The 27,872-nt window shown below is 58.1% G+C and overlaps 2 protein-coding genes across 5 annotated transcripts; one reads left to right on the forward strand and one right to left on the reverse strand.

Annotated features, from left to right (window-relative positions):
• Positions 1 to 453: 453 nt before the first annotated feature.
• On the reverse strand, positions 454 to 17,466 carry SIMC1 (SUMO interacting motifs containing 1). 4 transcript variants are annotated; one of them, XM_073355160.2, is made up of 10 exons: positions 16,840 to 17,466; positions 9,181 to 9,924; positions 7,410 to 7,639; positions 6,449 to 6,518; positions 5,338 to 5,486; positions 4,608 to 4,799; positions 3,801 to 3,929; positions 1,999 to 2,155; positions 1,834 to 1,918; positions 454 to 876 (listed from the first exon to the last, which is right to left on the reverse strand). In XM_073355160.2, exons 1-10 carry the CDS (start codon positions 16,879 to 16,881, stop codon positions 653 to 655), a joined length of 2,022 nt encoding a protein of 673 aa, XP_073211261.2. In that variant the 5' UTR covers positions 16,882 to 17,466; the 3' UTR covers positions 454 to 652. The 4 variants fall into 4 exon arrangements, with proteins under 4 accessions (XP_073211261.2, XP_073211264.2, XP_073211260.2 ...); XM_073355163.2 differs by having other exon boundaries at positions 16,569 to 17,466; XM_073355159.2 differs by lacking the exon at positions 16,840 to 17,466 and adding an exon at positions 15,277 to 15,464.
• THOC3 (THO complex subunit 3) lies at positions 17,371 to 27,388 on the forward strand. The gene is made up of 6 exons (XM_073355164.2): positions 17,371 to 17,705; positions 18,244 to 18,400; positions 19,318 to 19,522; positions 25,632 to 25,793; positions 25,878 to 25,978; positions 26,358 to 27,388. The coding sequence occupies exons 1-6, from the start codon at positions 17,523 to 17,525 to the stop codon at positions 26,519 to 26,521; spliced, it is 972 nt and encodes a 323-aa protein (XP_073211265.1). The 5' UTR covers positions 17,371 to 17,522; the 3' UTR covers positions 26,522 to 27,388.
• Positions 27,389 to 27,872: the final 484 nt, after the last annotated feature.

Consider the following 27,872-nt stretch of genomic DNA (forward strand, 5'->3'; position numbering starts at 1 on the left):
AAGTTTGGCCACCCTTGGTCTATAGAGTGAAGCAGCTATCCAGGACACAGTGATCCAGGACATGGCTGGATAGCAGTAGCCAGCTAAAGGAATGGCTCCACCAGAGGAGGTGCCGTCACTCTTGCAATCAGCTTGTTCAGTCAGAGCGTACGTGGTCAGATACCGCAGTGCTGAGTGCAGCCCAGGAATCCAAATATAGCTGCTGCTGAAAGACTTTCGGGCTGCAGCATCTACCATTCTTGTGCTACTTCCATACGCTGCCCGTGCTGAGCTCTTGCCTGTCTTGGGTAGCCAGCTAAAACCAAACGAGGCAAGCTTCTTCAAGTACTTCCCCCGTCAGAGTAGGACAGCCAGCACTTTCTGAGGTGGTGCCAGCTTTTGAATGCAGCTGCAGGGCTCAGAAGTTGAGCATGGGCTAGATTGTTACTGGTAGCTTGAGGAAAGAACCTCATCAAGCAGGAAAATAATTTAATTGAAAAAACTCTATACACAGATTGCACAAGGAGAAGCAGATTTCAGAGGAGGGTAGGAGACTCCTAGGTCCACAAACTATATGACCAGAACTGAATAGTGGGGCAACTGATGTTTGACCAGGCTGCTGCCTGGCACTGAAAGCCAGGTCCACAGCTCCCTCGCGAGCATCCTTTTCCTGTCAGGTGGTGGCAGCAGCGGTGAGCAGCAGTGCTTGAAGCACGCACACCTTGTCTTTGATCTGCGGGGGAAGGGGCTTCCCCAGGATCTGCAGCAGCCAGCTGCTGAAGTCCTTGACATGCAGCTCAATGTCCACTGTGGTGATACTGTCATTATCCTGTAGCTGGGGTTTGGCATTTGAAATGATTAAATCCATCCGCTCACTGAGTGAACTTCTTAAGTGTCCTGCAAAAGGAAATGCTGGTAAGGTCAACTTGTTAGTACAAGGCAGTTATGGGGCAGTGTCTGACCCCGCTCCAGTTGAAGTCAGTACATGCCCCATGGTGAAGAGTGATCGCACAGAACCAGTAGGAAAAGTGGCATGCATCCCAGGGTTACGCTTGGAGCTGACTTTCCGTTGCAATGTGTCATCCCCCAACTCTGAGCAGCCCCGTGTTCTGCAAAGTAGGAGAGAGTTCCAGCCCCACAGAGATTTACAACACCCCTCTTTCACTGTCAGAAGACTCTCCTGCTTGCCAGCTGCCTAACATGCCTGGAAAAGTCTCTGCTCTGGGAGGCTAGGACCGAGGAGGAGGGGTGTGTGTGTGTAGGTGGTGTCAGGTTTAATAGTTACTAAATGCACATGGGGGTGTGAATGCAGAGCCCACCAGTGTGGAGAAGTACATTAAAGTAGTTTCCTAGCAGGGAAGAGGCCTTTGTAACTGTCCCAAAAATCAGATTTTAGACCTTAAGCCTCTATTGTTTCCAGATTAATCTAGTGTCTTCCCCTTCTTTCCCTTCCCCACCTGAGCCAGGGCTTTCACCTATCAGCCCTGTCTTTCTGCAGAGCTGGCTTGCATACCACCCAGAGGGTTGCCCAGGGAGGGCACTGCAGGTTGAGCCCTTTACAGAATAACTAGGAACGCATTGTGCTGCAAACCCTTTGGGAACAGGCTAATTCTTGGGAGTTTGACTTTGGTGGCATGGGGTAGAATTGTTCCTTTGGAGATGAGCCTGCCTGGTTTCTCATGTACTGTACTCCAAGCCGCTCCCAGCAGGAGATGCTGCAGCTTTCTGGAACTGAAAAGTGAGGTTGCAGCTGCTTTGGTGTGAAGGGGGCCGTGGGTGGTCTGGCTCCTCTGGGTCAGAGCATACACACTAAGGCTGGGCTAGGCTGCTAGGCCATTAACAGAGGCTGCTTACCCAGCAAAACGTTGCGGTAACTTGTCAACAGTAAAATCAAGTCCTGAAGCATCTCATCCCATCTTTGCCACGTTACTTCGTGGTCCTGTGCAAAGAGCAGAGCTTTGATTACCAGGAGGGGTCTCTAAGAAAGACCAGGGCAGGGAAGGAGGAGGAGGGCGATACCTGATACTGCAGCAGCAGAGAATGGCAGCTCAGGAAATGCAGGATCTTGCTCAGAGACAAGGGCAAGGAGGCTGGTATGGCACAGCTGTGGTGGAACAGGAGCTCCAGCACTTTGCAGCGCAGGAGTTGGCTCTCCATGCTGTTTAAGAAGGCCTCCCTGGAAGAAAGGAGCGAGAGTAACAAGGGAATGGAGAGGGAAGCAGAGGCTAGGGCAGCCTGTGAGCCACCAGCACCTGCCCCAGCCCAAGGCCAAGCATGCTGAGGGGATACTGGCATGGCGACGATAGGGAAGGAGCGTGCAACAATGGAACTCCATTTTCAGGGCTTCTGGAGTGCTGAGCACAAGCCCGGCAGCCAGCCTAGTTACCAAGACGCTCGTTAGCCCGTCAGCCTGCCCCAGCTGTTCACTTCATTAGGATCCACCCGTGTTTACTCCAGGTCAAGACAGTCCCTTCAGCCAGGAAAGCAGGCTGGGCAGGAGAGTCTGCCCTTGCCGAGCGCAGCACAGCCGGACTGCCTTGAGACTGGGTGACGTACCAGCCAGCAGGTCCTGCGGGGACGAGCCCCCAGCAGGTCCTGCGGGGACGAGCCCCCAGCAGTACCGGTAAGCCTGGACTGTGTTCACCTCGGCCAGACCAGCGCTGGGACCACTGGTGCCCCAAGCAGGATGAAAGATTGCAGGACCGTGCTGGGTCTGCTGTAGCAAGGAAGGGGCTGCCCGGACCATGCTGCCCGTTGCTCTCGCTGCAGTCTATGCCACAACCAAGTGGTTTTTAAATTTATTTTAATGGGGGGTTAGCACCAGAAGAGGGGAGGCTTTTAGACAGAACTAAGTGCCTGGGGCATTCTGCTCGGCCCCCATGCTACCCTGCTGGAGCAGCAAAGGTGAGAGGGAAGTGCCAACAGCTTTCCTGGCTAGTCACTCCTCCCCCAAGAAAGCCAGCTGGAGGCTGCCTCTGCACGGATGACTGAAAGGAGGGGAAGAGCTGCTGAGGGGTGGGCAGCACCCTTAAAGTCCCAGGAGAACAAGGGGGAAGAGGGTTGGTCAGATGTCCAGTGTTAACACGTGCTTAAGTCCTCTCAATGCATGATGGAAATGAGGTTTAGCCCTGCTCTGAGCGAGTCCCTAACGTGCTTTCACGTGTGGGATCGATGGGGACCCACGGGCAGCACCAAGAGTGTTCCTCAGCAGGGCTGCTTCTAACACTCACTGGGAGCACATCTGGGCTCTAGTCTGTGGAAGACATGGAGTCTGGCTAGCCTGGTTCTCAGGACCCAGCTCTGTCCATGGCGGGTCAGGAAAGTAAGAGTTGATTGGCTGGCTGAAACCATCAGGTAGACAGGACCTGGAGCCTAGGCTTTACAGCTCTTTTACAGAGGGAAACTGAAATGGGTCGCCCTAAAGCTTTAGGTGCTGCACTGATCTCTGCCCCCAGTTGCCACTACTATGCAGGCCTCACCTGCCCAAGTACATGACCCTGATTGTCTGAACACCAGTGTACTCTCTCTTCTTGGTGCAGTCAGGGTGGGTATCCCCTCCCCGCAACAGAACCGGGGAAGATGGAGCCAATCACAGTAGGGCTGTCTCAGATCCTTGATGTGATTATCAAAATCAGCTCTGGTCTGTCCATCCCAGTCTTTCTAAGTCCCCCATGCTGGCCACCGCTTCACTTGTTAGGGGCTATTCTGCCTCTCCACGTGTGTTCCAATTAGCTAAGCTGTTAGCTGCAGATGGGTTTGGGGGTAAGCACAGGAATCAAACCAGCCCCAGCAAGAAGGAACAATGGATCGGTCTCTCTCACCTTTGGCTCCTCAGAGGAATGTTCACTAAGTATAGAAATATCACATTGGCAATCTTATTGGTGCTACAATTGGGAGACCTGTCCACCTCTACGGCTATGGACAGCATCCTCTGGAGAAGCAGCACCACCCTAGGCCAGAGAACAAGAGTTAGGCGACAGGTGGGGCTTCTTCCCAAGGCGTCTGCCTGTGTCTGAAGCATAACAGCATAGGCCGCCTCCCCCATTCAGAGAATCCAGAGGACCAAGAGTTGAGCTCTGCTTCAAATGTGCCCCCAGCAGACAGTGTAAACGTGGTACCACTGGACTGTCAAGGGCCTATGGGGATTGAGTAGGTGGGCTCAGTCCAGTTTCTAGGGGACACTGGTTATCTTGCACAAAAGCACCGCTCTGCCTAGCATCCTTGGAAGCAGAGGTAAGGGCTGAGGTTCCTCAAGGTCAGGCGGGAGGCACAGTGGCAGGGCAGCAAGGTGAAGCCTGCATAGCTGCTGCTCCTGCCAGCCTGTTTGCTCTAGCAAAGGGCTTCCTGCCCCAATGTATGATTGTCAGATGATCTCCTGGGGCCATTCTGAGGCAGGGCAGGCTCCCTGCTGCATAAGTGGCTCCCTTCCAGTCAGGTGGTAGGATCAGTTACAGTGGGGCCTAAACATGGTCAGGTTGAACCTAAGCTGCTGGCAAGCAGGGCACCCAGGTTGCAAGCACCACTTTTCTTTCTTGACTAGAGATACTTGCTAGCTTGTGTCTTTCCTAGTCTGAGAGGAGCCCAGCTCTGTAGCCTTTAGTGACAGAGTTAATGCCTCCTTGGCTCACTTTTGGGAAAGGAAAGCTGGTAGGACGGCCTCTGCCTGCCCAGTTTCACTGTCATTCTGTGCAGAGTCTGGCCCACGTGAGGAGATGCTACCGTCAGCTTCTGATGAGGGACATGGTGCTTTCAGCTGCTGCTTTCGGGGCTGGGAAAATCCAAGTCCAGTAACCGCAGCAACCAGCCACTCAATCACCTCCCTGGGATGGAAATGTGAATGTTAGTTAGGACAAGGGCCTGGCTTTCCATCTGCACATTCAGACCCCGAGGTCCACTTGGAACAGAAGGACAGACCAAGTGTGGGACATGGGGCAGGACACATTTGAGATGCTCCCAGGGGTGGGACCCACATGACGATTTATAAACCCTGTGCCACCAGCGGAGCAGTACGAATTCCTCCTGTTCTCAGGGCTGTTTGTTTCCCAGTCCTTGGGAAAAAGCAGGCCAGCCTGAGTGCAAGGCATCCCCAGTCTCCTCCCAGCAGCTGTTGATACGAACCTCCCCCATGGGCCAGGTACATGATCTCTGGCCCCCAAGCTCTCTGCAGTGAGTCCTGGGAGATCAGGGTTCTTAGTGCCCCTGCCTTACAGCCGAGGCACGTGGCTGGGCCGCGGGGGGCACGTGGCTGGGCCGCGGGGGGCACGTGGCTGGGCCGCGGGGGGCACGTGGCTGGGCCGCGGGGGGCACGTGGCTGGGCCGCGGGGGGCACGTGGCTGGGCCGCGGGGGGCGCGCCTTACGTGACGTTGCTGAAGCACCGGTCACAGGAAAGCACCTCCTTGGCAATGGATTTTTGCAGGAAGCGCAGCTTCAGGTTCAGCTGGAAGTCGTCCTCCAGGGTCTGCACCACATACTGCAGGAACAGAAAGCGCCCGGGGAGCGTCTCCTCCTGTGGGCCCAGAGCGATTCAGAGCTGGCGCCTGGGCGTGTCAGGGCTGCCAATATGATGGGCTCAGCGGGCGAGGGGAACTCTAGGTGCCTCAAAGGTTAGGGGGGCAGAGGCCAGGGGGGAGATGGATGGGGACAAGTACATATGCTCAAGCAAGAAGGCCAAGGTAGTTTTTCCTCAAGTAGGACGTGCCTTGCCTGGCTAGCCCAAGGGGCAACCCCAAGGGCGACGTGGTTGAGCGGAGAAGGTTCCATCACCTTGCTGAGGATCTCCAAACACAGCCCCTGGGAGCTCTGTAGATCCATTACCCTCTTCACCAGATAGGGAAACTGTCCCAGAGAGTACAGGGCCTTGCCTGAGCTCACTCAGCAAGTCACTGGCAGAGCTGTGACCAGAAGCTGGGAGACTAGACTCTGGCCCTGCTCAACCCACCTGTCCATGGGTCGTCAAAGTGTGGGCTGCAGCATTCTGTGCCTGGTCCCACCTGGCATTGCTCCACAGCCGTCTGAGCCAGCAGGCACGTGGGAGGAAGATAAAGTGTTGCCAGGACCCACAGTCACCATGGGCTTTGCCTCAGTGAAGGAATTAAGGATGGCTGCGCTCTGAGTTTTTAATGTAAATTAGGGGAAGCCTGAGGCTCTGGGCAAGTTGCCAATGTGGTGCTTGGTAGGGCTTGTGTGGCTAGCCTACTTGGGGCTCATTGCTGGATTTCCTACAGGTGCTGGAGGAGGCAGGGGTCTCTCTGACAGGGCCTTGCTGGAGATGCTGAGAGCCAAAGGCTGCTCTTTGCTGGTTGAAATGGCCCACGCCAGCTGCAAGGAGGCAGGGCGCTCCAGCAACGTACCCCTGCTGCACTGTGAGGGCTTGTGAAATTCAGTGTGAGCCCACCTTCTGCACAAGAAAAATACATGGCCACTGCCCTCCCCGCACATACACGCCCACACGGGACACCGTGACTGTACCTGTTCTTCCATGACATACCGTAGCAGCTCCCAGTCCCATCCCACCATTGTGGCGGTAGCCGGATGAAGCCTGAAATGACACAGGTATTTGCAGTCGGTTACTGAATTGCTTGACTCTTCAGTGGGACAACTGGAGCCTGGGAAAAAGGCAAAGCAACCCCAAGAACTCAGCAGCCCTTCTGCCAGGTCACTTGTTGTAACCCTGTTGCCCCAGGTTTTTACACTCTGCTGGTCACCCTAGTATTGCAGTGTCCTCCAGCTCTGATTTCCCTTATTTCCTTTCTCCTCCTCCCTGTGCCCCCCTGTGGCTGTGTAGAACAGCCTGACCAGGGAGCTTGCATGCTCTGGAGGTCATGGACACTACTCATCCCTTGGGCTACAGATTCTACAGGCTGAAGACCTCTAAGGACTTCTCAACTCGTTGTGGAGAAAGAGGAACCTGCAGTGTCCAGTCCAGAACAATGGACTAGCTTGGAGTTCAGGGAAGGTACCTTCCCATACGGACTCACTGCACTGACTTGCATGGCCTGGTCCTCTCCACCTTGAAGCAAAGAGTTTTAACCCCCTCACCTCTGTGTCAGACAAGCCAGCGTTAGAATGGGCCACATCTGATTTAAAAAGTTAAGATGCGAAGTAGTTAGAACCACGTTCCCAAAGCCCATTTTACCCAGCACGTCCTGCTGGTCACGCTGTGTCCCACCCCCCCACCTGCATTTCTAGCTATTTAGTATGTAGAACCAGCCAGCAGCCTCCAATCCTCCAAGGGCATGCACAGCAGGGCTATCTGTGTACCAGCCACAGAGGAGGGGCATTAGTCTCTAACAGGACATCTTATCCACAGTGCTGAAAAGGAGACCTTTCCCTGCCATGGAGACCAGGTGGGCCAGCACTATAAGGGGGAAGCTTGCTCCCCAGCCAGGCAGCACAGGTCAGGTGGTACCCAGGCAAACGCAACACATACATTTGAATTTTCATCAGCAGCATGTAGGCATCCTTCAGCATCTCCCCAGCCTCTGAGCTCAGCAGGATGTTCCTGATCACATGGGACACAATCTCCTTTGGAGGGTAATGGTGGCAGGACACGAAGTCCATTAGGAACTGCAGGGTCCCCTTGGGGAAGTTCTCCTCCATGGTGGTGGACACCATGCTCAATTTTCTGCTGGGGATGGGCTGCGCCTTCCGTTGTGCGATCTGTCAAGACGATAAGATATTAGAACCGGGTTTGCAAGGCATGTGAAGGGACAAAGAAGCCTCGGCTGGAGAGCCCATTTGTGAAACTAGGAACCCCATACACCGCTTGCCAGGAGTCAAGGCTGGGACTAATTTGGATTGCCTTTACATTTACGAACAGATGCACGGTTGTTGTGCTTTGTCCCTGCTGATGAGCAGGGCTGGTGGTGGTGGAGTTTACCAGCACTAAAACGTGCCTTAGGCGTCAATCAGTTTTAGCCTTACCCTAAAGTTACAATTGATTTAGGACTCGGGGGGCTGGTCTAGAACCGTTGCTGTTAAAGGGGTCTCTTATCCAGGAAATCGCCATAACCAGGGCTCTCGGCTGCACGAGAAAGCGAAGGATCCGTAGCAAGCGGCTGTGCCAGTCACCGAGGTGGGGCTAGCTTTGGACAACTACCCAGACCAAGGAGCAGCGTTGTGCCCTCTCTGTTCAGTGTGTCGTAGCAGCATCAAGACTAACGAATGGCGCAGCTGCAGGCATGTCACACCCTGCAGTGGGCCTTGGGGAGCTCACAAAGGCAGTTGTGCATGGCCGGGCTGTCCCCAGGGTTACGAGCACACAAACCCGCAGTCTCCATGCAGTGAAAACGCTGAACAAACCATCTCTAGGAGCTGAAAAAAACGCATCCAGGGCCCTTGGGTAGCACAAGTGCCTCATGGCTCTGGGTCTGCCAGGCCCCGAGGACCATGGAACGGCTTGGCCTGCATGAGCCTCCTCCCCTCCAAGCCTGCAGGAGCGGCACTGCTCTGCCACACAGGCACAAGGGGCCACCTTAACAGGCCTCTGCTGGCCTGTGGTAACATGATGCTCGGTTCCTGGCTAGCCAGGCACTTCCCTAACTGGGCTGAAACCCAATTAGGAGGGCGGATTTCACAGGCTGGCCCAGCAGGGGGTGATGGGGGCCGGTCTGCTCGGCACGCAGTGCTCCAGCAATGGGATTGGCGCTCGCTAGGGCTGCCCGGGCCCATTCTCTCACCACACAGACCACTCTGCTGAGAGGTCCCCGTGTCCGCATACGGGAGCAGAGGAGAGCAGGCTGGGCCCTCCCGCCAGACGAAGACCATTGTCTGAACAAAGCCAGAGCAAGGGCTGAGCATAGAGCAGAGCTAAGTGCGGGAATCCAGAGAGAGGGAAGAAGGCAGCCAGAGGAATGGACAGGGAAAAACAAAGGCGTAACTGAAAGGCAGAAGAGGAACCAGAGCAGAGCTCCCTCCAGGCTGAATTGCCGAGGGGACCCAAACCCTCGAGTCATTAGTAGCCCCCCAAGAATGCTTGCAATCCCCTGGGTTCCTCCTTGCCGCTGGATGGGATGTTTGAGCAGCGTTCCTCAACCCCAGTATGCCTGGCTGAAGGGAAATGCCGAGGGCGCGCCCAGAGCATCAACCTCCATGTAGGATAGAGGCCCCGCTTTGAGAAGGGGTGGCACCTTCTCAGCACCCCTGTGCTTGAGCCCATGACTGGCCCTGGGCACGGAGGCGGGGCGATCTCACTAGGTTACCTGGCGGCTTTCCTCATCCTGCACTATGCCCTGGAGGAAGAGGTGATGCACCGGAGTCCTCCTGAAGTACCGCAGCTTATGAAGCCAAGCCTTATTGACAGGCCGCAGTTTGGCTGGCTCGGGGGGCTCCTGCTTCACGGCAGTCAGCACTGGGTTACTTGTCTCCAGCAAAGGCTGCTCTGGAGACCTGGGGGTGCTTGCTGGGGGGCAGCTGGAGAGGCCTGGGGACTGTCTCTGAGTAGGGGCGGTGGGTAGGCGTTCTGGGTCTTCCTTTTGCTGGCTGCTACTGTGAGATTCTGCGGCGGAGCAGTCCCAGGATGCCCTCCTGCTGCTGCTGCTGGCTGGAGAGAAGGAGAACACGTCCGAGTCCAGTGGGAGGCTGGCCAAGGAGCCCAGGTCGCTGTTAATGGTGGTGCTGCTGAGCTCAGGGCCGCAGACGGAGTGCGTGCAGCTGGAGACGGGGGAGATGCAGCCTTCCAAGTGGGTGCCTTTCGTCTCTTCCTGTGCTCCATCCCACGGGTCCCCAAGGCCTTGGTCTGCCACCTCTTTCCTTTCACGCTTTATGTCCACGAGGGCCGGGAGGCTGGGAGGCGACGCGCATGCCATGCCGGCAGCAGTGCCAGCATCAGCCAGGGGGAAGTCGGCCGGACGCTCCTCCTCCACTTCGGTCAGGTCGATCACAGCGAAGTCATCCTGCACTGCTGCTTCTGAACACTCGTCCTCCCCGGTCAGATCAATGACCTCCTGGGGACAGACAGACAGCGGTTAGTGCTGCCGGCAAAGGGGGGCACAAGGGCTGGGCTCCCCCGATCCCCGGGTGCAGGGCCTTGGGGAGATGGGGCATGCCCATCAGCCCCACGGGATCGCAAGAGGCATGCGCACAGGACTTCCCCATGGTCGCACAGAACGCTAGTGGCAAGCAATGCCCATCCCCTGCTCAGATTGCAACCCCCCCGCCCGGCCTCTAGCAGCGTGAAGCAACGGTCTGAATTGTGCTCGGAAAAGCCTAGCCGGGGGGGCTTCCTTGTCCTAATCCCTGGGGCAAACCCTGCCCCTCCCTGATGGGCAAACTGGCTGTCAGGCAGCGTCCGAGCAGTGAACAAGCCCCTGCCCCAAACCCAAGATGGCGGCCGGCTCTTTGCTGCTATCAGCCACTGCAGAGTTTGGGGTCAGGGCCCCCTCCTGCAGTGGAGAAGCAGTGCCACAAGGGCTGCACTAGGACATGGGACGCGGGGCCCAGTGCCCTGGCTCAGGAGCTCTGAGGTCGTGGCAGCTGGAGCTTTGCATATGTCCCCATCAGCACTGCCAGAATGGCTGAGGGGACAGGGCAGGGTGCTGGAGGCTGGGTTTTCCCCAATCCTCACAAAGTGACGGCAGCTCACCTGAGAACAGACACGAGCCAAGCCCTGCAGCCCCCACCTGGGCACACGGGGCAGAGGCTGGATTCCAGCAGTGGTGCCTCCCTCCCCCTGCAGCATCAGCACAGACCCCCTTCATCCCTCCCACTGCCCCGGCAAGGGGCGGCCCCAGGACCCCAGAGCGCTTTGCAGAAGCCCGGGCTCTACTTCAGACAGCATGCCAGCTCCCGTGGGGCAGTGTCTGTCAATGCCTTGCAGGCCCTCCGAGCCAGGGCCAGGTCCAGGGAGTGTCAGCACTGGTCCAGAGGGCGAGCACACATCTGCACGCGGCACCCACAAACACGGGGCGAGGCGTGGCCAGTGGAGCGGGTGGGTTCCCTGCTAGTGGACACAAGGAGCTTTGACGCCACACGGCTGCAGCTCAGGCTGCTGCTGTGCTAGGCTGAGGGGCCTGCCTGCTGCTGTCTGTGTTGCACCCACGGCTGCTGCAGTAAGACGGTGGCAGGGGAGCTGCTGAGTGCTAATCAGCCTGCCAGAAAAGCCACCCCGCGAGGCAGGGGACTGACGCTATTCGAGCTGGAAAAGCCCCAGTGGGTGACATCCACCCTGGGGGTCTGGGTGCCTTGTTTCCTGCAAGCTGTTCACCAGGGCTCTGTCCTAAGCAGTGACTGAAGCGACCATTGGTGGCAGGTTTGGCTGCAGAACAATGAACTCTCATTCCTGGGCTCTTCCTTCTGGAGGCGGCCGTGCGGCACCTGAGTTCCGGGAGCAGATCATTCCCGCCTGCCCGACCTGCTCCCGTCCCTTTCTACCCTTGGAGGAAAGGGCAGGACTCTTAACCTGGGGCCCAGATCACTCCAGCTCCCAGCACAGTGGATTTCACTGTGTGCAACCTCCAGGACCCTTCCAGCAGGAGCAGATATTCTGCCTTCTCTTCTGTGACTGATACAGCGGCCCCCAGGGAAGCCCTGTGAGCTCCACTGGGAGCACTGCAGAGATGGCAAGAGAAATCCCTTGGGCTAAAGAGCATTGATTTGATCCCTGAGCTGCTTGGGCATGGGAGGCGAGAATTTCAGAGGATTCAAGCTGAGATGGCAGCTGGGCCACGGCAGCCAGCCTTCCAGATGAGATGTGTTGTCCACTCAGCAACCATCTGCTCCGGCTTTCTTTACACAATCAGACAAGCCTTGGATGCTCAGCCTCTGAGCTCTCTGGAACAGACAAAGGATCCCCCGGAACCCAGGGGGGCTGGGTAACTCTGCCCTCTCCCTCTCCCCTGTCAGCTGGTAGGACTTTACCCAGCAGAGTTGTTCTGAAGATCAGAGGTAAGTGCTTAGCTCATCACTTATCTGCTCCCTCCTGTACCACTGGCAAGAGACGCTGTCTCTCCCAGCACCCCATAGCCCCGAAGGACACCGCCTGCGAATCCAGGCCTGAGTCCCTCAGGCGGCATGGTCTGATTTTTGTGGAATTGGAAAGTTGGCAACTCGAGTCAGATGCAGCACAGGCTGCCCGCTGGGCCTGGGGCCTGGCTGCAGGGACAGTAACGTGGCCCCGGGGGGGGGGGGGAGTGTAGGAGACTGCTCCCCATGGGAACATGGCCCCATGGAGGAGACTGCTCCCTGTGGGAACATGGCCCTGGCGGGGGGGGGGGAGGAGTGGAGGAGACAGTTCCCGTGGGAGCGTGGCCCTGGCGGGGGGGAGGGGAGGAGACTGCTCCCCGTGGGAACGTGGCCCCGCGGAGGAGACTGCCCCCTGTGGGAATGTGGCCCCGGGGGAAGGGAATGGAGGAGACTGCTCCCCGTGGGAATGTGGCCCCAGCGGGGAGTGTAGGAGACTGCCCCCCGTGGGAGTGTGGCCCCGGGGGAAGGGAATGGAGGAGACTGCTCCCCGTGGGAACATGGCCCTGTGGAGGAGACTGCCCCCCGTGGGAACGTGGCCCCGGCGGGGGGGAGGGGAGGAGACTGCTCCCCGTGGGAGCGTGGCCCCGGCGGGGGGGAGGGGAGGAGACTGCCCCCCGTGGGAGCGTGGCCCCGGCGCGGGGGGGGAATGGAGGAGACTGCCCCCCGTGGGAACGTGGCCCCGGCGCGGGGGGGGAATGGAGGAGACTGCCCCCCGTGGGAACGTGGCCCCGGCGCGGGGGGGGAATGGAGGAGACTGCCCCCCGTGGGAACGTGGCCCCGGCGCGGGGGGGGAATGGAGGAGACTGCCCCCCGTGGGAGCGTGGCCCCGGCGCGGGGGGGGAATGGAGGAGACTGCCCCCCGTGGGAGCGTGGCCCCGGCGCGGGGGGGGAATGGAGGAGACTGCCCCCCGTGGGAGCGTGGCCCCGGCGCGGGGGGGGAATGGAGGAGACTGCCCCCCGTGGGAGCGTGGCCCCGGCGGGGGGGGAATGGAGGAGACTGCCCCCCGTGGGAGCGTGGCCCCGGCGGGGGGGAATGGAGGAGACTGCCCCCCGTGGGAGCGTGGCCCCGGCGGGGGGGGGAATGGAGGAGACTGCCCCCCGTGGGAACGTGGCCCCGGCGCGGGGGGGGAATGGAGGAGACTGCCCCCCGTGGGAACGTGGCCCCGGCGCGGGGGGGGAATGGAGGAGACTGCCCCCCGTGGGAACGTGGCCCCGGCGCGGGGGGGGAATGGAGGAGACTGCCCCCCGTGGGAGCGTGGCCCCGGCGCGGGCGGGGAATGGAGGAGACTGCCCCCCGTGGGAGCGTGGCCCCGGCGTGGGCGGGGAATGGAGGAGACTGCCCCCCGTGGGAGCGTGGCCCCGGCAGGGGGGAGGGGAGGAGACTGCCCCCCGTGGGAGCGTGGCCCCGGCGCGGGGGGGGAATGGAGGAGACTGCCCCCCGTGGGAACGTGGCCCCGGCGCGGGGGGGGAATGGAGGAGACTGCCCCCCGTGGGAGCGTGGCCCCGGCGCGGGGGGGGGAATGGAGGAGACTGCCCCCCGTGGGAGCGTGGCCCCAGCGCGGGGGGGGGAATGGAGGAGACTGCCCCCCGTGGGAGCGTGGCCCCGGCAGGGGGGAGGGGAGGAGACTGCCCCCCGTGGGAGCGTGGCCCCGGCGCGGGGGGGAATGGAGGAGACTGCCCCCCGTGGGAGCGTGGCCCCGGCAGGGGGGAGGGGAGGAGACTGCCCCCCGTGGGAGCGTGGCCCCGGCGGGAGGGAGGGGAGGAGACTGCCCCCCGTGGGAACGTGGCCCCGGCGCGGGGGGGGAATGGAGGAGACTGCCCCCCGTGGGAACGTGGCCCCGGCGGGGGGGGGGAGGGGAGGAGACTGCCCCCCGTGGGAACGTGGCCCCGGCGGGGGGGGGGAGGGGAGGAGACTGCCCCCCGTGGGAGCGTGGCCCCGGCGGGGGGGGGAGGGGAGGAGACTGCCCCCCGTGGGAGCGTGGCCCCGGCGGGGGGGGGGAGGGGAGGAGACTGCCCCCCGTGGGAGCGTGGCCCCGGCGGGGGGGAGGGGAGGAGACTGCCCCCCGTGGGAGCGTGGCCCCGGCGCGGGGGGGGAATGGAGGAGACTGCCCCCCGTGGGAGCGTGGCCCCGGCGGGAGGGAGGGGAGGAGACTGCCCCCCGTGGGAGCGTGGCCCCGGCGCGGGGGGAGGGGAGGAGACTGCCCCCCGTGGGAGCGTGGCCCCGGCGCGGGGGGAGGGGAGGAGACTGCCCCCCGTGGGAGCGTGGCCCCGGCGCGGGGGGAGGGGAGGAGACTGCCCCCCGTGGGAGCGTGGCCCCGGCGCGGGGGGGGAATGGAGGAGACTGCCCCCCGTGGGAGCGTGGCCCCGGCGCGGGGGGGGAATGGAGGAGACTGCCCCCCGTGGGAACGTGGCCCCGGCAGGGGGGAGGGGAGGAGACTGCCCCCCGTGGGAGCGTGGCCCCGGCAGGGGGGAGGGGAGGAGACTGCCCCCCGTGGGAGCGTGGCCCCGGCGCGGGGGGAGGGGAGGAGACTGCCCCCGTGGGAGCGTGGCCCCGGCAGGGGGGAGGGGAGGAGACTGCCCCCGTGGGAGCGTGGCCCCGGCGGGGGGGAGGGGAGGAGACTGCCCCCCGTGGGAGCGTGGCCCCGGCGCGGGGGGAGGGGAGGAGACTGCCCCCCGTGGGAGCGTGGCCCCGGCGCGGGGGGGGAATGGAGGAGACTGCCCCCCGTGGGAGCGTGGCCCCGGCGCGGGGGGGGAATGGAGGAGACTGCCCCCCGTGGGAACGTGGCCCCGGCAGGGGGGAGGGGAGGAGACTGCCCCCCGTGGGAGCGTGGCCCCGGCAGGGGGGAGGGGAGGAGACTGCCCCCCGTGGGAGCGTGGCCCCGGCGCGGGGGGAGGGGAGGAGACTGCCCCCCGTGGGAGCGTGGCCCCGGCAGGGGGGAGGGGAGGAGACTGCCCCCCGTGGGAGCGTGGCCCCGGCGCGGGGGGGGAATGGAGGAGACTGCCCCCCGTGGGAACGTGGCCCCGGCGGGGGGGAGGGGAGGAGACTGCCCCCCGTGGCAGGGCGAAGGGCAGTGGCTTCAACAGATGCTACTGAGCATGCTCAGTTCCTGTGCGCATGCGCAGCGCACCGGGCCGAGCGCATCCCCACGGAGAGCCGCTGCCCGCGCTGCGTGGCCGGGCCGCCGGGGCGCTCGGACGGGGGCGGGGTCCCCCGAGGCGGGGGGTCCGGAGCTGACCCCTCCCGGCCGCCATCCCCTCGCCCAGCCCGCGGCCGGAAGCGCCGCCATCTTCGCGCCCGCCCGGCCGGCCGGGTAACGGGGCCCGCGGTGACTCACCGCGAGTCCCGGCCGGCCGCGCCGGGGCCGGGGCCGGGGCCGGGGCCGGGGCCGCCGCCTCTTCCGGCGGGGCGGGGAGCAGCCGCCCTCCGAGCCCGAGTCGCGGACGAGGATGACGCCCTCGGCCATTGCCTGCTCCCCGGGCTCCGCCCCCGCCGGGACGATGGGCGGGGCCCGCGCTCGCTCCTCCCTCCGCGCGCGCCCCCGGCGGCTGGGGCCCCTCGGGCACGCGCCTGCCCCGGCAGCGAGCCGCGGGCGCGCGGCCCAGGGTTGTGCGAGGGAGACCCCGGGGTTCCTGGACCGGGGGGGGTGGGGGCACCACGCTCGGCTGTTTGCAGGGGGGCACTTTGGGGTCCCCCCCCCCAAACACACACCGCGCCTGGGGCTTCAGCCCCGCAAGGCCGGAGGGGCGTGCGCGGGGGTGGAGACAGGGCTGGGACACCCCGGCCAGGCCCTCTTCCTCCTTTCCTCTGCTGACCACCGCGGCTCCCTGGCTGGGGCAGACCGGGTACCCCTACCAGCCCAGCAACGCTAACCCACTCCCCCAGAGCCGCACCAGTGAGGCGTGGGTGGCCGGCCGCCTAATGCTTCTCCGCATCCCCGTCTCATACGGCCCCGGGGAGCAAGCCCCTTGAGCGTCAGGGCCTTCCGCGAAGGTTGCGCTCTTGTCCCCCCAGCTCTTCGGGTTGCACCTCGGAGCCTTCCGCCTGCCTGCCTTTCACCGAGGGCCCCCTCAGGGCGTCCCCGCGCTCGCTGGCCCCCCGGGACCACCCCAACCAGAGGGAACAATGCAAAGCCCCTCTACGGACTGCACTGACTCTCAGCCAGCGTCAAACAGGAGGGTTTACTGAGTGTCTGATCCTAGCACAGGAAGGCCGTAGGGCCCTCAAGCCTGGACTGTCCCAGTCCCCATGGGCTCAGGCTGCTCTCTCTCTCCAGTCCAGCAGCCCCCTCCTTCCAGCTGATCATCCTATATAGACTCACAGGGACTGGAAGGGACCGTAAGAGGTCTTCTATTACAGTCCCCTGCACTCCTGGCAGGACTGATTATCTAGGCCGTCCCTGGCAGGTGTTTGTCCAACCTGCTCTTAAAAATCTCCAACGATGGAGATTCCACCACCTCCCTAGGCAATTTATTCCAGTGCTTAACCACCCTGACAGTTAGGAAATTTTTCCTAATCTCCAACCTAAACCTCCCTTGCTGCAGTTTTAGACCGTTGCTTCTTGTCCTGCCCTCAGAGTTTAAGCAAAACAATTTTTCTTCCTCCTCCTTGTAGCAACCTTTTACATACTTGAAAACTGTTATGTCCCCTCTCAGTCTTCTCTTTTCCAGACTAAAGAAACCCAGTCTTTTTAATCTTCCCCCAGAAGGTCCTGTTTTCTAGACCTTTTATCATTTTTATTGCTCTTCTCTGGACTCGCTCTCCAATTTGTCCACATCCTTCCTGAAATGTTGCGTCCAGATCTGGACACACTACGCCAGCTGAGGCCTAATCAGAGCAGACGAACTACTCCTCTGGTTAGGAGCAACTAGTCTTGGTAAAAACAAACCAGCTTTCTGACCTGGAGACTCAGGCCAGGCAGCACACCATGTGCGGGCACCATCCCGAATCTCCTTTGGCTACCCGGGCTGTTGGTCTCTGCAGCTGTGTGACGTTTTCTGTGGCTACTTCTCAGGTGTATTCAATTAACAGCGAGTCCGGTGACTCCTCGGTTTCTTCCTGGTGCCCCCCAGACGCCCCTGGGCACCGGGAGGCTGCAGCGGGAAATCGGGGGCTGCAGGCTGGTGGCAGAAACTCCGGGATGGGGACCTGCACCCCTCCGAGGGGCTGCCCACGCGGGTCTGGGCAGGCACCAGCCGCTCCCTGCGCTTGAAGAGGGGGCTGAATGCCGTGCGGCGCTTCGGCCGGTCCCGGTCCCGGAGCCGGGGGCCGGAGCCTGACCCCCAGGCCGGAGTCGGTCCCGGTGCGGAGCGCCCCGCGCGGAGCTGCGGCCGCCCCCGGGGACCCCCGGGGCGCAGGGGCCAGCACAGCACGGGGCTGGGGCGGGGCCTAGCGCCGGAGACGGGCGGGGGCCGCGGGCACCTCCGCCGGCCCCGCCCCCGCGCCGGGAGCGCGCCGCCGCCTCCGTCCCTTCCGGCCCGTGACCCTGGCCCCCGACGCGCGCAGCGCCAGAGGCGCCCCGGAAGCGGAAGGCGTGGCCCCGCGGCCGCTGCCCCGGAAGCGGTTGCCGGGCGCCCGGTTGCCATGGCGCTCTCCCCGTACGTGCTCGCCATGCAGGAGCTGTTCCGGGCCAACACGCGCAGCCGCGAGTTCCCGGCGCACGGGGCCAAGGTGCACTCGGTGGCCTGGAGCTGCTGCGGCCGCCGGCTCGCCTCGGGCTCCTTCGACAAGACGGCGAGCGTCTTCGTGCTGGAGAAGGACCGGCTGGTGAGCGGGCCGGGGCCGGGGCCGGGGCGTTCAATCGGGCTGGGCACAGCGCCGCGGGGGGGGTCCCCGTCCCCGTCCATCCGCCATGCGGGGCTGCCAGCGGCGGGGCGGGGTCACGTCCCAGGGGAAGCCGCCCCGCCCCCCCCGCCCCCCGGGCAGCACAGGGGAAGCCGCCCCCCAGGCTCGGCCCGGCGAGCCCAGGCCGGGGCTCGGGCCCTGGGAGTGGGGGGATCCCATTTGCTGCGCCTGGGACAGGTCTGCGAGCCGCCGAGCACCCCTCAAAGAAAGGCCCCCCGGGGTTCAAGTCTTAGTCCGGGGCGCGGGAGGGGGGGCGTTGGCTTTCCTGATCCCCCCCCCCCCCACATAGACTTGTGTGCGATCTTGGGCAAGTCGCTTAGTTTCCCTCGGTCTCGGGTCCCCCTCTGTAAAATGGGGGCCGTAGTCTTTGTTTAGCTCACGGGGGCAGTTTCCTGAGTGAGTGGGGCAGCATCCGTCGGAGCCTGGTTGTCTGATGGCTTGGGCGGTCGTCTCCCTCTAGGTGAAGGAGAACAATTACCGCGGCCACGGGGACAGCGTGGATCAACTGTGCTGGCACCCGAGTAACCCAGACCTCTTTGTTACTGCGTCTGGAGACAAGACCATCCGTATTTGGGACGTCCGCACCACTAAGTGCATTGCTACCGTGAACACCAAAGGTGGGTGATAACATGAGGCGATAGGAGGGACCAGAGTGTCTCAGGACAGCTGTAAACACTGCTCGCTTTGCACACGCATCCTGCTCCCAACATGGACTGGAAGCAAATTCAGGAAACCCTGAGACCTCTACGTGATGTTTTTGTGACAATTGCATCTTTCTGGCTTTTGCTAGCCAATTGTAAACATACATGACACTACCTCCAGCGAGAATTTGTATCTGTGCCTGGCATCAGCCAAGCTCTGAGCAGTGTTAGGTGAAACAGTGTTAAACACCTGAACCCGTCTATGTTAGCACTGGCACTGTAGAAACTCTCACTAGCATGCGTGGCTGTAGGGAGAAGGGATAGAGGTTAGGGAGAGAAGTTGAGTCTCCATCACCCATTTCTGTTTTTGATGCACCTTTTCTTCCCAGGTTTAGTTGTCAGTACACAGGTGCAGGAACCTGGCTTGAAGTGTTTTTTATCATATACAAGGTTTACAGTTTGGTTCAATGGCTCTCAGCACCCCCCTGTCTCCCCCACACACACTTTTCCAGCACCCCGTGTCAGTACTATGAAAAGATTTGTTGAATGACCTATGTAGCATGGAGCAATGGCTTTGCAGAGAGATTTGCACGGGGAAGAGACATGCAACAGGAGTAATTGTGATTCTCTGTTTTGAGGCCACAGTTCTGTTGGAGTTAATTTCCCTTAAAACTTGCATAGTTGTGGCACAGCTGGTCAAGCAAAGCTAGGCTGTTAAAATTTAAACTTGGTCATGTCATTGGCCTTCGCCACTTAAGGCAGAGGGTTAGCAGAGCAGACCTGGGGCTTGGGTTAAAAATACAAAAGTCCATCTTTGGCACCTGAGTGGTTCTCTTGCCCCTGGTAATGGTGCTGAGTGATGGTAGGACCTGATGCATTCTCGTCCCTTCCAGGAGAGAACATTAATATCTGCTGGAGTCCTGATGGCCAGACCATTGCGGTGGGGAATAAGGATGATGTGGTCACCTTCATTGATGCCAAAACACATCGCTCCAAAGCCGAGGAGCAGTTTAAATTTGAGGTTAATGAGATTTCCTGGAACAATGATAACAACATGTTCTTCCTCACCAATGGCAACGGCTGCATCAACATCCTCAGGTATGTCCCGGCATGGTCTCCAGTGGCAGGGATGGGATGGGCAGGCTGGCTGCCTCTTACATCTCCTGCCCTGCACCCTCGCTCTGACTCTCTGCACTCAGCTGTGTTTCCTTCGCATGGCTCTTGTGACAGACTGAGAGCCTTGCCAGTAGCTGAGGTTATAGTGTGGTCTGTTTTGGAGCTGTGTGCTGAGACAAGTTTCCTGGTAGGCGAGGCTGAGAGCTTCCTAATGACGCTCTATTCTGCTGTCCTGTGATCCCTAACCCCTTTAGGGTCCCTTGATGAGGGGAAGGGGCTAACTCGGGAGAACAGGGACTTAAAAGCCAGCTCCAAAGTGACTAGAAGAGCTGGCGAACAGGGGAGTTTAGAGAGGCAGATATACCTAACAGTACTCCTAAACCGAAAACCCCGCAAGAGTAAAAATAATGCAGGCAAAGTCCAGCAGTCGAGTGGGGGCTGTCCAGTTTATTGCACTGACTGCACCATGTATGCTTACTGGCCTTGTGGGCAGGGGTGTGTGCGCGCACTGAGTGCAAGCAACTCAGGGCCCTCAGAGACCAACTACGGGCTCTTAAGAGCAGGGTGGCTGAACTGGAGGAGCTAAGGGGGACAATGAGGTACCCAGAGGAGACTTTCAGGGATACAGTAGAGTGGTCTCACCCCCGGTCTGACCGCCTCTGTGCTGCTGAGGAGGAGGAAAGTCTCGGGGAAGAGGAACATCAAGCTCGACCAGAGGGAAACATTCCCATAGTTGGGACCTTCCCTCCAGATGATGATGTGGTGCTCCTCCAGGGCCCCAGTTATTAGGAAGAGACAGGTAACAGTAATGGGGGATTTGATCATTAGAAATATAGCTAGTTGGGTTTGTGATGATCAGGAGAACCACATGGTGAATTGCCTGCCAGGTACAAAGGTTGCAGATCTCTCTAGACTTATGTGCAGTGCTGGGGAGGAGCCGGTGGACATGGTACAGGTAGGTACCAATGACATAGGAAGGGTAGGAGAGAGGTCCTGGAAGCCAAATTTAGGCTGCTAGGTAAGAGATTAAAGTCCAGGACCTCCATGGTAGCATTCTCTGAAATGCTTCCAGTTCCACGCTCCAGGCCAGGGAGATTGGCAGAACTGCAGGGTCTCAATGCGTGGATGAGACGATGGTGTAGGGAGGTGGGGTTTGGGAAAGGAGGAACCTATACAGAAAGGTTAGGCTCCACCTAAACCAAACTGGTACCAGATTGCTTGTGTAGTGTTAAAAGGTGGTAGAGAAGTTTTGAAACTAACGGCTGGGAGAAGCCGACAGGTACGGAGGAGCACATGGTTCAGACAGAGACATCCCTTAGGGCAGGATCTCTGAACAGGGATTCTCTATATCCTAGTAAAGGGGAGAAGATAGAAGTTGATAAAGTACAGGTGACTCTCATCTTACGCGCATTTAACATGTGTGAATTCAGCTTTGTGCTGTCGGCAAAAACAAAAACAAAAGAGAGAAAGGTAACAATTTAAATACTGTACCTGTAGTGTGGGCGATTCCTCCCGCCATTATACTCAATGTAATTTTGACTATATGTGATTTTTGCTTTACACGCTGTCTGTGGAATGTAACCGCAGTGTAAGATGAGACTCGCCTGTATAGGTAGGAACTGAGGAGAAACAGTCAAATGAAAGAGTCCCATTCAGTTACCTCACATGAAGCAGACAACTCAATACTGACAACTATAGACATGCTAGAAATGTAAATACTAAGATGCGTGAACTCGAGTGCTTGGTATTAAATGAGGACATTGACATAGTCGGCATCACAGAAACTTGGTGGAATGCCGATAATCAGTGGGGCACGGTAATACCAGGGTACGAACTATATAGGAATGACAGAGTAGATCGCACTGGTGGGGGAAGTGGCTCTGTCTGTGAAAGAAAGCGTGGAGTCAAATATAGAACAACTCTTAAATGAATCAAACTGTCCCATAGAATCTCTCTGGATAGAAATTCCAGGCTTGACTGACGAGTATAGCAGCAAGGATATACTACTGACCAGGGTGGTGATGATGATTGTGAAATGCTCCGGGAGAGTAGAGAGGCTACAAAGTCAGAAAATAATGGGGAATTTCGACTGTCCCTATATTGACTGCGTACATGTCCCCTCAGGATGGGATGCAGAGATAACATTTCTAGACACCATTAGTGACTGCTTCTTGGAGCAGCTAGTCCTGGAACCCACAAGAGGAGAGGCAATTCTTGATTTAGTTCTCTGTGGAGGACAGGATTTGGTCCAAGAGGTGAATATAATGTAAACGCTTGGTAATAGCATAGAATCATAGAATATCAGGGTTGGAAGGGACCTCAGGAGGTCATCTAGTACAACCCCCTGCTCAAAGCAGGACCAATTCCCAATTAAATCATCCCAGCCAGGGCTTTGTCAAGTCTGACCTTAATTAAGGAAGGAGATTCTACCACCTCCCTAGGTAACGCATTCCAGTGTTTCACCACCCTCTTAGTGGAAAAGTTTTTCCTAATATCCTATCCCTGCCCTCCAGCGTATCTACCACTCCTCCCAGTTTAGTATCATCTGCAAATTTGCTGAGGGTGCAATCCATACCATCCTCCAGATCATTTATGAAGATATTGAACAAAACCGACCCCTGGGGCACTCCCCTTGACACCGGCTGCCAACTAGACATGGAGCCATTGATCACTACCCGTTGAGCCCGACAATCTAGCCAACTTTCTACCCACCTTATAGTGCAGTCATTCAGCCCATACTTCTTTAACTTGCTGACAAGAATACTGTGGGAGACCATGTCAAAAGCTTTGCTAAAGTCAAGAAACAATACATCCACTGCTTTCCCTTCATCCACAGAACCAGTAATCTCATCATAGAAGGCAATTAGATTAGTCAGGCATGACCTTCCCTTGGTGAATCCATGCTGACTGTTCCTGATCACTTTCCTCTCATGTAAGTGCTTCAGGATTGATTCCTTGAGGACCTGCTCCATGATTTTTCCGGGGACTGAGGTGAGGCTGACTGGCCTGTAGTTCCCAGGATCCTCCTTCTTCCCTTTTTTAAAGATTGGCACTACATTAGCCTTTTTCCAGTCATCTGGGACTTCCCCCGTTCACCACGAGTTTTCAAAGATAATGGCCAGTGGCTCTGCAATCACAGCCGCCAATTCCTTTAGCACTCTCGGATGCAACTTGTCCGGCCCCATGGACTTGTGCACGTCCAGCTTTTCTAAATAGTCCCTAACCACCTCTTTCTCCACAGAGGGCTGGCCATCTACTCCCCATGCTGTGATGTCCAGCGCAGCAGTCTGGGAGCTGACCTTGTTCGTGAAGACAGAGGCAAAAAAAGCATTGAGTACATTAGCTTTTTCCACATCCTCTGTCACTAGGTTGCCTCTCTCATTCATTAAGGGGCCCACACTTTCCTTGGCTTTCTTCTTGTTGCCAACATACCTGAAGAAACCCTTCTTGTTACTCTTGACATCTCTTGCTAGCTGCAGCTCCAGGTGCGATTTGGCCTTCCTGATTTCATTCCTACATGCCCGAGCAATATAATTCCTACATGCCCGAGCAACCATGATGTAATTAAATTCAACATCCTTGTAGGGGGGAAAACGCCAAAGAAGCCCACCGCAGTAGCATTTAACTTCACAAAGGGGAACTACACAAAAATGAGGAGGCTAGTGAAACAGAAATGAAAAGAAACGCAAGAGTGAAATGCCTCAAGCTGCATGGAAGATATTTAAAAACACCATAACAGAGGCTCAAACTAAATGTGCACCCCAAATAAAAAAAATAGAAGACCAAAAAGAAAAATACCACTGTGGCTAAACAGCAGAGTATAAGAGGTGGTTAGAAGCAAAAAGGCATTCCTTAAAAATTGGAAGTCAACTCCTGCTGAGGAAAATAGCAAGGAGCATAAACTCTGGCGAGTCAAGTGTAAAAGGATAGTTAGGCAGGCCAAAGAATTTGAAGAGCAGCTAGCAAAAGACACAAACTAGTTTTTAAGTATATCAGAAGCAGAAAGCCTGCAAAATAGTCAGTGGGGCCACTGGATGATCAAGGTGCTAAAGGAGCACTCGAAGATAAGGCCATTGCAGAGAAGCTAAATTAATTCTTCGCATCAGTCTTCACTGCAGAAGATGTGGGGGAGATTCCCACACTTGAGCCATTCTTTTTAGGTGACAAATCTGAGGAACTGTTCTAGACTGAGGTGTCATTAGAGGAGGTTTTGGAACAAACTGATAAACAGTAATAAGTCATCAGGACTGAAGGTATCGCCCAAGAGTTCTGAAGGAACTCAAATGTGAAATTGCTTAATTACCAGCTGTGGTATGTAACCTATGGCTTAAATCAGCTTCTGTACCCGATGGCTGGCGGACAGCTATTGTAAAGCCAATATTTTTTTAAAAGGCTCCAGATATGAGCCTGGCAACTAAACGCCAGTAAGCCTGACTTCAGTACCAGGCAAACAATAGTAAAGAACAGAATTATCAGACACCTAGATGAACATGGTACGTTGGGAAAGAATCAACATGGCTTTTGTAAAGGGAAATCATGCCTCGCCAATGTATTAGAATTCTTTGAGGGTTTTAACAAGCATGTGGACAGGGGGTGGTCCAATGGATATAGTGTACTTCAACTTTCAGAAAGCCTTTGACAAGGTCCCTCAGCAAAGACTCTTAAGCAAAGTAAGCAGTCTTGGGATACGAGGGAAGGTTCGCTCATGGATCAGTAACTGGTTAAAAGATGGGAAACAAAAGGTAGGAATAAATGGTCAACTTTACAATGGAAAGTGGTAAATGGCAGGGTTCCCCAAGGATCTGTACTGGGTCCTGTGCTGTTCACCACCTCACTGTTTACCCCCTTTCCCCCAGTCATTCATGAAGATATTGAAGTTTGGAGGTGATACAAAATTACTCAAGATAGTTAAGTCCAAAGCAGACTGGGAAGAGTTACAAAGGGATCTCACAAAACTGGGTGACTGGGCAACGAAATGGCAGATAAAATTCAATGTTGATAAAGGCAAAGTAATGCACATTGGGACGCATCCCAGCGATACATACAAAATGATGGGTCTGAATTAGCTGTTACCACTCAGGAAAGAGATCTTGTGGATAGTTCTCTGAAACATCCGCTCAATGTGCCGGGCAGTCAAAAAAGCTAATGGAAGGTTAGCAAATATTAGGACTGGGGTAGATAATAAGACAGAAAATATCATAATGCCACTATATAAATCCATAGTACGCCCACATCTTGAATACTGCGTGCAGATGTGGTTGCCCTATCTCAAAAAAAAAAAAAAAAAAATAGGCTAGGGAAAGGTACAGACAGAGGCACCAAAAATGATGAGAGCTCTGGAACGTCCATATGAGCAGAGATTAATAAGCCTGGGACTGCTCAGCTTGGAAAAGAGAGGACTCGGGGAGATGAGAGAGGTCTATAAATCATGGCTGGTGCGAAGAAAGTGACTAGGGACGTGTTATTTACCCCTTCACATAACACAAGAATCAGGGGTCATCCAAGGAAATTAATTGGCAGCAGGTTTGAAACAAACATAAGGAAGTACTTCATAGATCGCACAGTCAACCTGTGGAACTCCCTGCCAGGGGATGTTGTGAAGGCCAAAACTATAACTATGTTTAAAGAATTAGATACGTTCCTGGAGGATAGGTCCATCAATGGCTGTTACGTGGTCAGGGATGCAATCCCGTGCTCTGAGTGTCCCTAACTTCTGACTGCCAGAAGCTGGGACTGGACAACAGGATGGATCACTCAATAATTGCTCTGTTCTGCTCATTCCCTCTGAAGCACCTGGCATTGGCCACCATCAGAAGATAGGATACTGGGCTAGATGGACCTTTGGTCTGACTCGGTCTGGCCGTTCTTACATTGCCGCACCGTTCTGGGCCAGACACCCTCAGAAGCGATCCAGCTGCTGTAGCCCACTTAAACTGACGCTAGGTGCATGAGGTCTTGGATCTCTGCCGCCCAGCTGCATGCGGATGTCTTGGTCAGGGCACGCGGCGTCCCTCTGTAGCGGGCACTTGGACCCTGCAGTGTTGGTGAATTGGCTCTTTCACCCGCTCTGCTCTCTCCCATCTGTCTGCAGCTACCCGGAGCTGAAGCCCATCCAGTCTATCAATGCTCACCCTTCGAACTGCATCTGCATCAAGTTTGACCCCATGGGGAAGTACTTTGCCACGGGAAGCGCAGATGCTCTGGTCAGCCTGTGGGATGTGGACGAGCTGGTGTGTGTGAGGTGCTTCTCCAGGTAGGTGACCCTGCCCCGTGTGCAGTTCCCACCCCCGGCACTGAGACGGGAAATCCCTCACTGTCTCCTCGCCCTGTGCTGCAGGCTGGACTGGCCCGTGAGAACCTTGAGTTTTAGCCATGATGGGAAGATGCTGGCGTCCGCGTCTGAGGATCACTTCATCGACATTGCCGAGGTGGAGACAGGTAACTGCTCATGCCCATGGCTCAGGGGTTCAGTGGCCCGGGGAGGAATGGTGGGTGTGGGCTGTGGCTCTGGATGGAGGGCAGTGGCAGGGCTGTGGGGGGGTGTAGGTTGGGAGGGAGGGGTAGTGAGCGGTGTGCCGGGGAGCGCAGGACTGGAGCAGCAGGGGCGGGCCGCAGGAGAGATTCTGGCGATTGCATCTATTTTAGGAATCTGTACAGTGTCTCTCGCCTTGTCTCGGAGCACTGAACGAAAGGAGCATGAAAGGTGGTGGTCTCGCTCCTCCTGCAGCTGGAGGGTGGAGGGAGGGGGGCATTCCCTCAGTCTCTCCCCCTGCAGCTGCTCCTGGGCCTGGCTCATTTGATGCTGTCTTTCCTGCAGGGGAGAAGCTGTGGGAGGTGCAGTGTGAGTCCCCCACCTTCACGGTGGCCTGGCACCCAAAGAGACCTTTGCTGGCCTTCGCCTGTGATGACAAAGACGGCAAATATGACAGCAGCCGGGAGGCAGGCACCGTCAAGCTCTTCGGCCTCCCCAATGACGCATAACGGGCTCCCAGTGGGCCCTGGGCTAGGGCCTGGGAAGGGGCAGGGAGGTGGGGCTCCTCCCCATCCATGTTCTGCACTGCCAAAGCACTTCCCTTGTCCTCTGGCGATAGGGAAGCTCCGTCCTGCTGGCCACTCCCTGGGCTGGGCTTCCTCGCTCCTGGCAGTGCTGTGACCCTCAGCTCAGCTGCCAGCGGCCCCTGCCCTTGGGAGCTTTTGTACCCAGCAGCCGCTGGCCTAGCAAGAACACGGGGGCTGCCGCCGGAGTCCCTCCACCCATCTCAGGGCTGCCTCTCTCCCTCATTGCAAGGAGGCGGATGGCTGTGTTCAGAAGTCTGGTGGCCAGAGAGGAGCAGTCACCAGAATCTGACCACTCAGGATGGCCTCTCTGGGGGAAGGAGCCCTGCCCTGCGGCCATCCCAGTAGGACTCAGCTCGAGGCTGCTGTCGAGCCTCCTGCTGCTAGAACTGTTTGTTGATAAGCTGCATGGTTGTCCCCCTCACCCCCCACCCCCAGTGGTGTGGCCAACTCCCTGGCAGGCTGGGAATCGCCTGGAGGCCCCAGCACATCCCTCCCCTTTGGAAAAGGGTTTTGCGTTAGGCTGTCACCTGCCCAGGCCAGGTGGGCAGCTGTCCCTTGTCCCTTTGCTGCATGTGCCAGTGGGCAGAGGTGCACCTTCTTGGGCAGGGGTGTGAATTGGGGGGGCCTCTTTTTGTATGACTTTTTGTAATTTTGATAAGTCTCTGTCAGTAAAGGAAGTAAGGCCTGGTTGTCGGGGAGTCTCTGCAGCGCATGGAGGCAGACGCTGACTGCTCTGCAGGGCGGCTGCACGGCACCGCAGGGGCGGGTGGATGCTCTGTGTGGGCTCCTAGAGCTGGCAAAGGCCTCGCTCCTTTCTAGCCCGTGCCTGCCAGGCTCCGACTGGAGGGGCTGTCACACTCCTGCTCGGTGCACCCGCCACCTCATTCACCAGCCCTGGACATGCCTCCTCACCAGACGGCCTCCCACTGGCTTCCATGGGCAGTTCTGTGCAGGTGGTGCTGCATGGATGTGGAGGAGCTGGAAACGAGGGGGAGAGCCAGCCCCGGGTGCCTGTGGGGCCCTCTGTAGCCCCCCAGCAAGTGCTGCATGAACTGCGGGCCTAACTCTGCTCAGTGGCCTCCCAGTGAATCTCAAAGCACTTCACAAACAGCAAGGACCTGCTGATCAGAGGTGCCGAGCCAGCGGGCAGGGGTGTGCTCAGAACCTGGCCATGACTCTTACCCCCCGCCGTGAGGTAGGTCAGCGTTATCCCCTTCTCCAGAGAGAGGCCTGGACCGCTCACCGTCCCGGAGCTGGGTGTGGGCGCTGGCTC

Source organism: Lepidochelys kempii, chromosome 8 (assembly GCF_965140285.1).
Source record: "Lepidochelys kempii isolate rLepKem1 chromosome 8, rLepKem1.hap1, whole genome shotgun sequence".
Taxonomy (NCBI): Eukaryota; Metazoa; Chordata; order Testudines; family Cheloniidae; genus Lepidochelys; species Lepidochelys kempii.

Excerpts from the sequence above, each read along its gene's own strand:
- THOC3 (XM_073355164.2), top strand. The coding sequence starts at position 17,523 with ATGGCGCTCTCCCCGTACGTGCTCGCCATGCAGGAGCTGTTCCGGGCC. Across the intron at positions 19,523-25,631 it reads GGCTGCATCAACATCCTCAG|CTACCCGGAGCTGAAGCCCA; the intron begins GTATGTCCCGGC and ends ATCTGTCTGCAG. Across the intron at positions 25,794-25,877 it reads TGTGTGAGGTGCTTCTCCAG|GCTGGACTGGCCCGTGAGAA; the intron begins GTAGGTGACCCT and ends CCTGTGCTGCAG.
- SIMC1 (XM_073355159.2), bottom strand. The coding sequence starts at position 15,405 with ATGGCCGAGGGCGTCATCCTCGTCCGCGACTCGGGCTCGGAGGGCGGC. Across the intron at positions 4,800-5,337 it reads CGGTGCTTCAGCAACGTCAC|GGAGGTGATTGAGTGGCTGG; the intron begins GTAAGGCGCGCC and ends TTTCCATCCCAG. Across the intron at positions 1,919-1,998 it reads CTCTGCTGCTGCAGTATCAG|GACCACGAAGTAACGTGGCA; the intron begins GTATCGCCCTCC and ends CTCTTTGCACAG.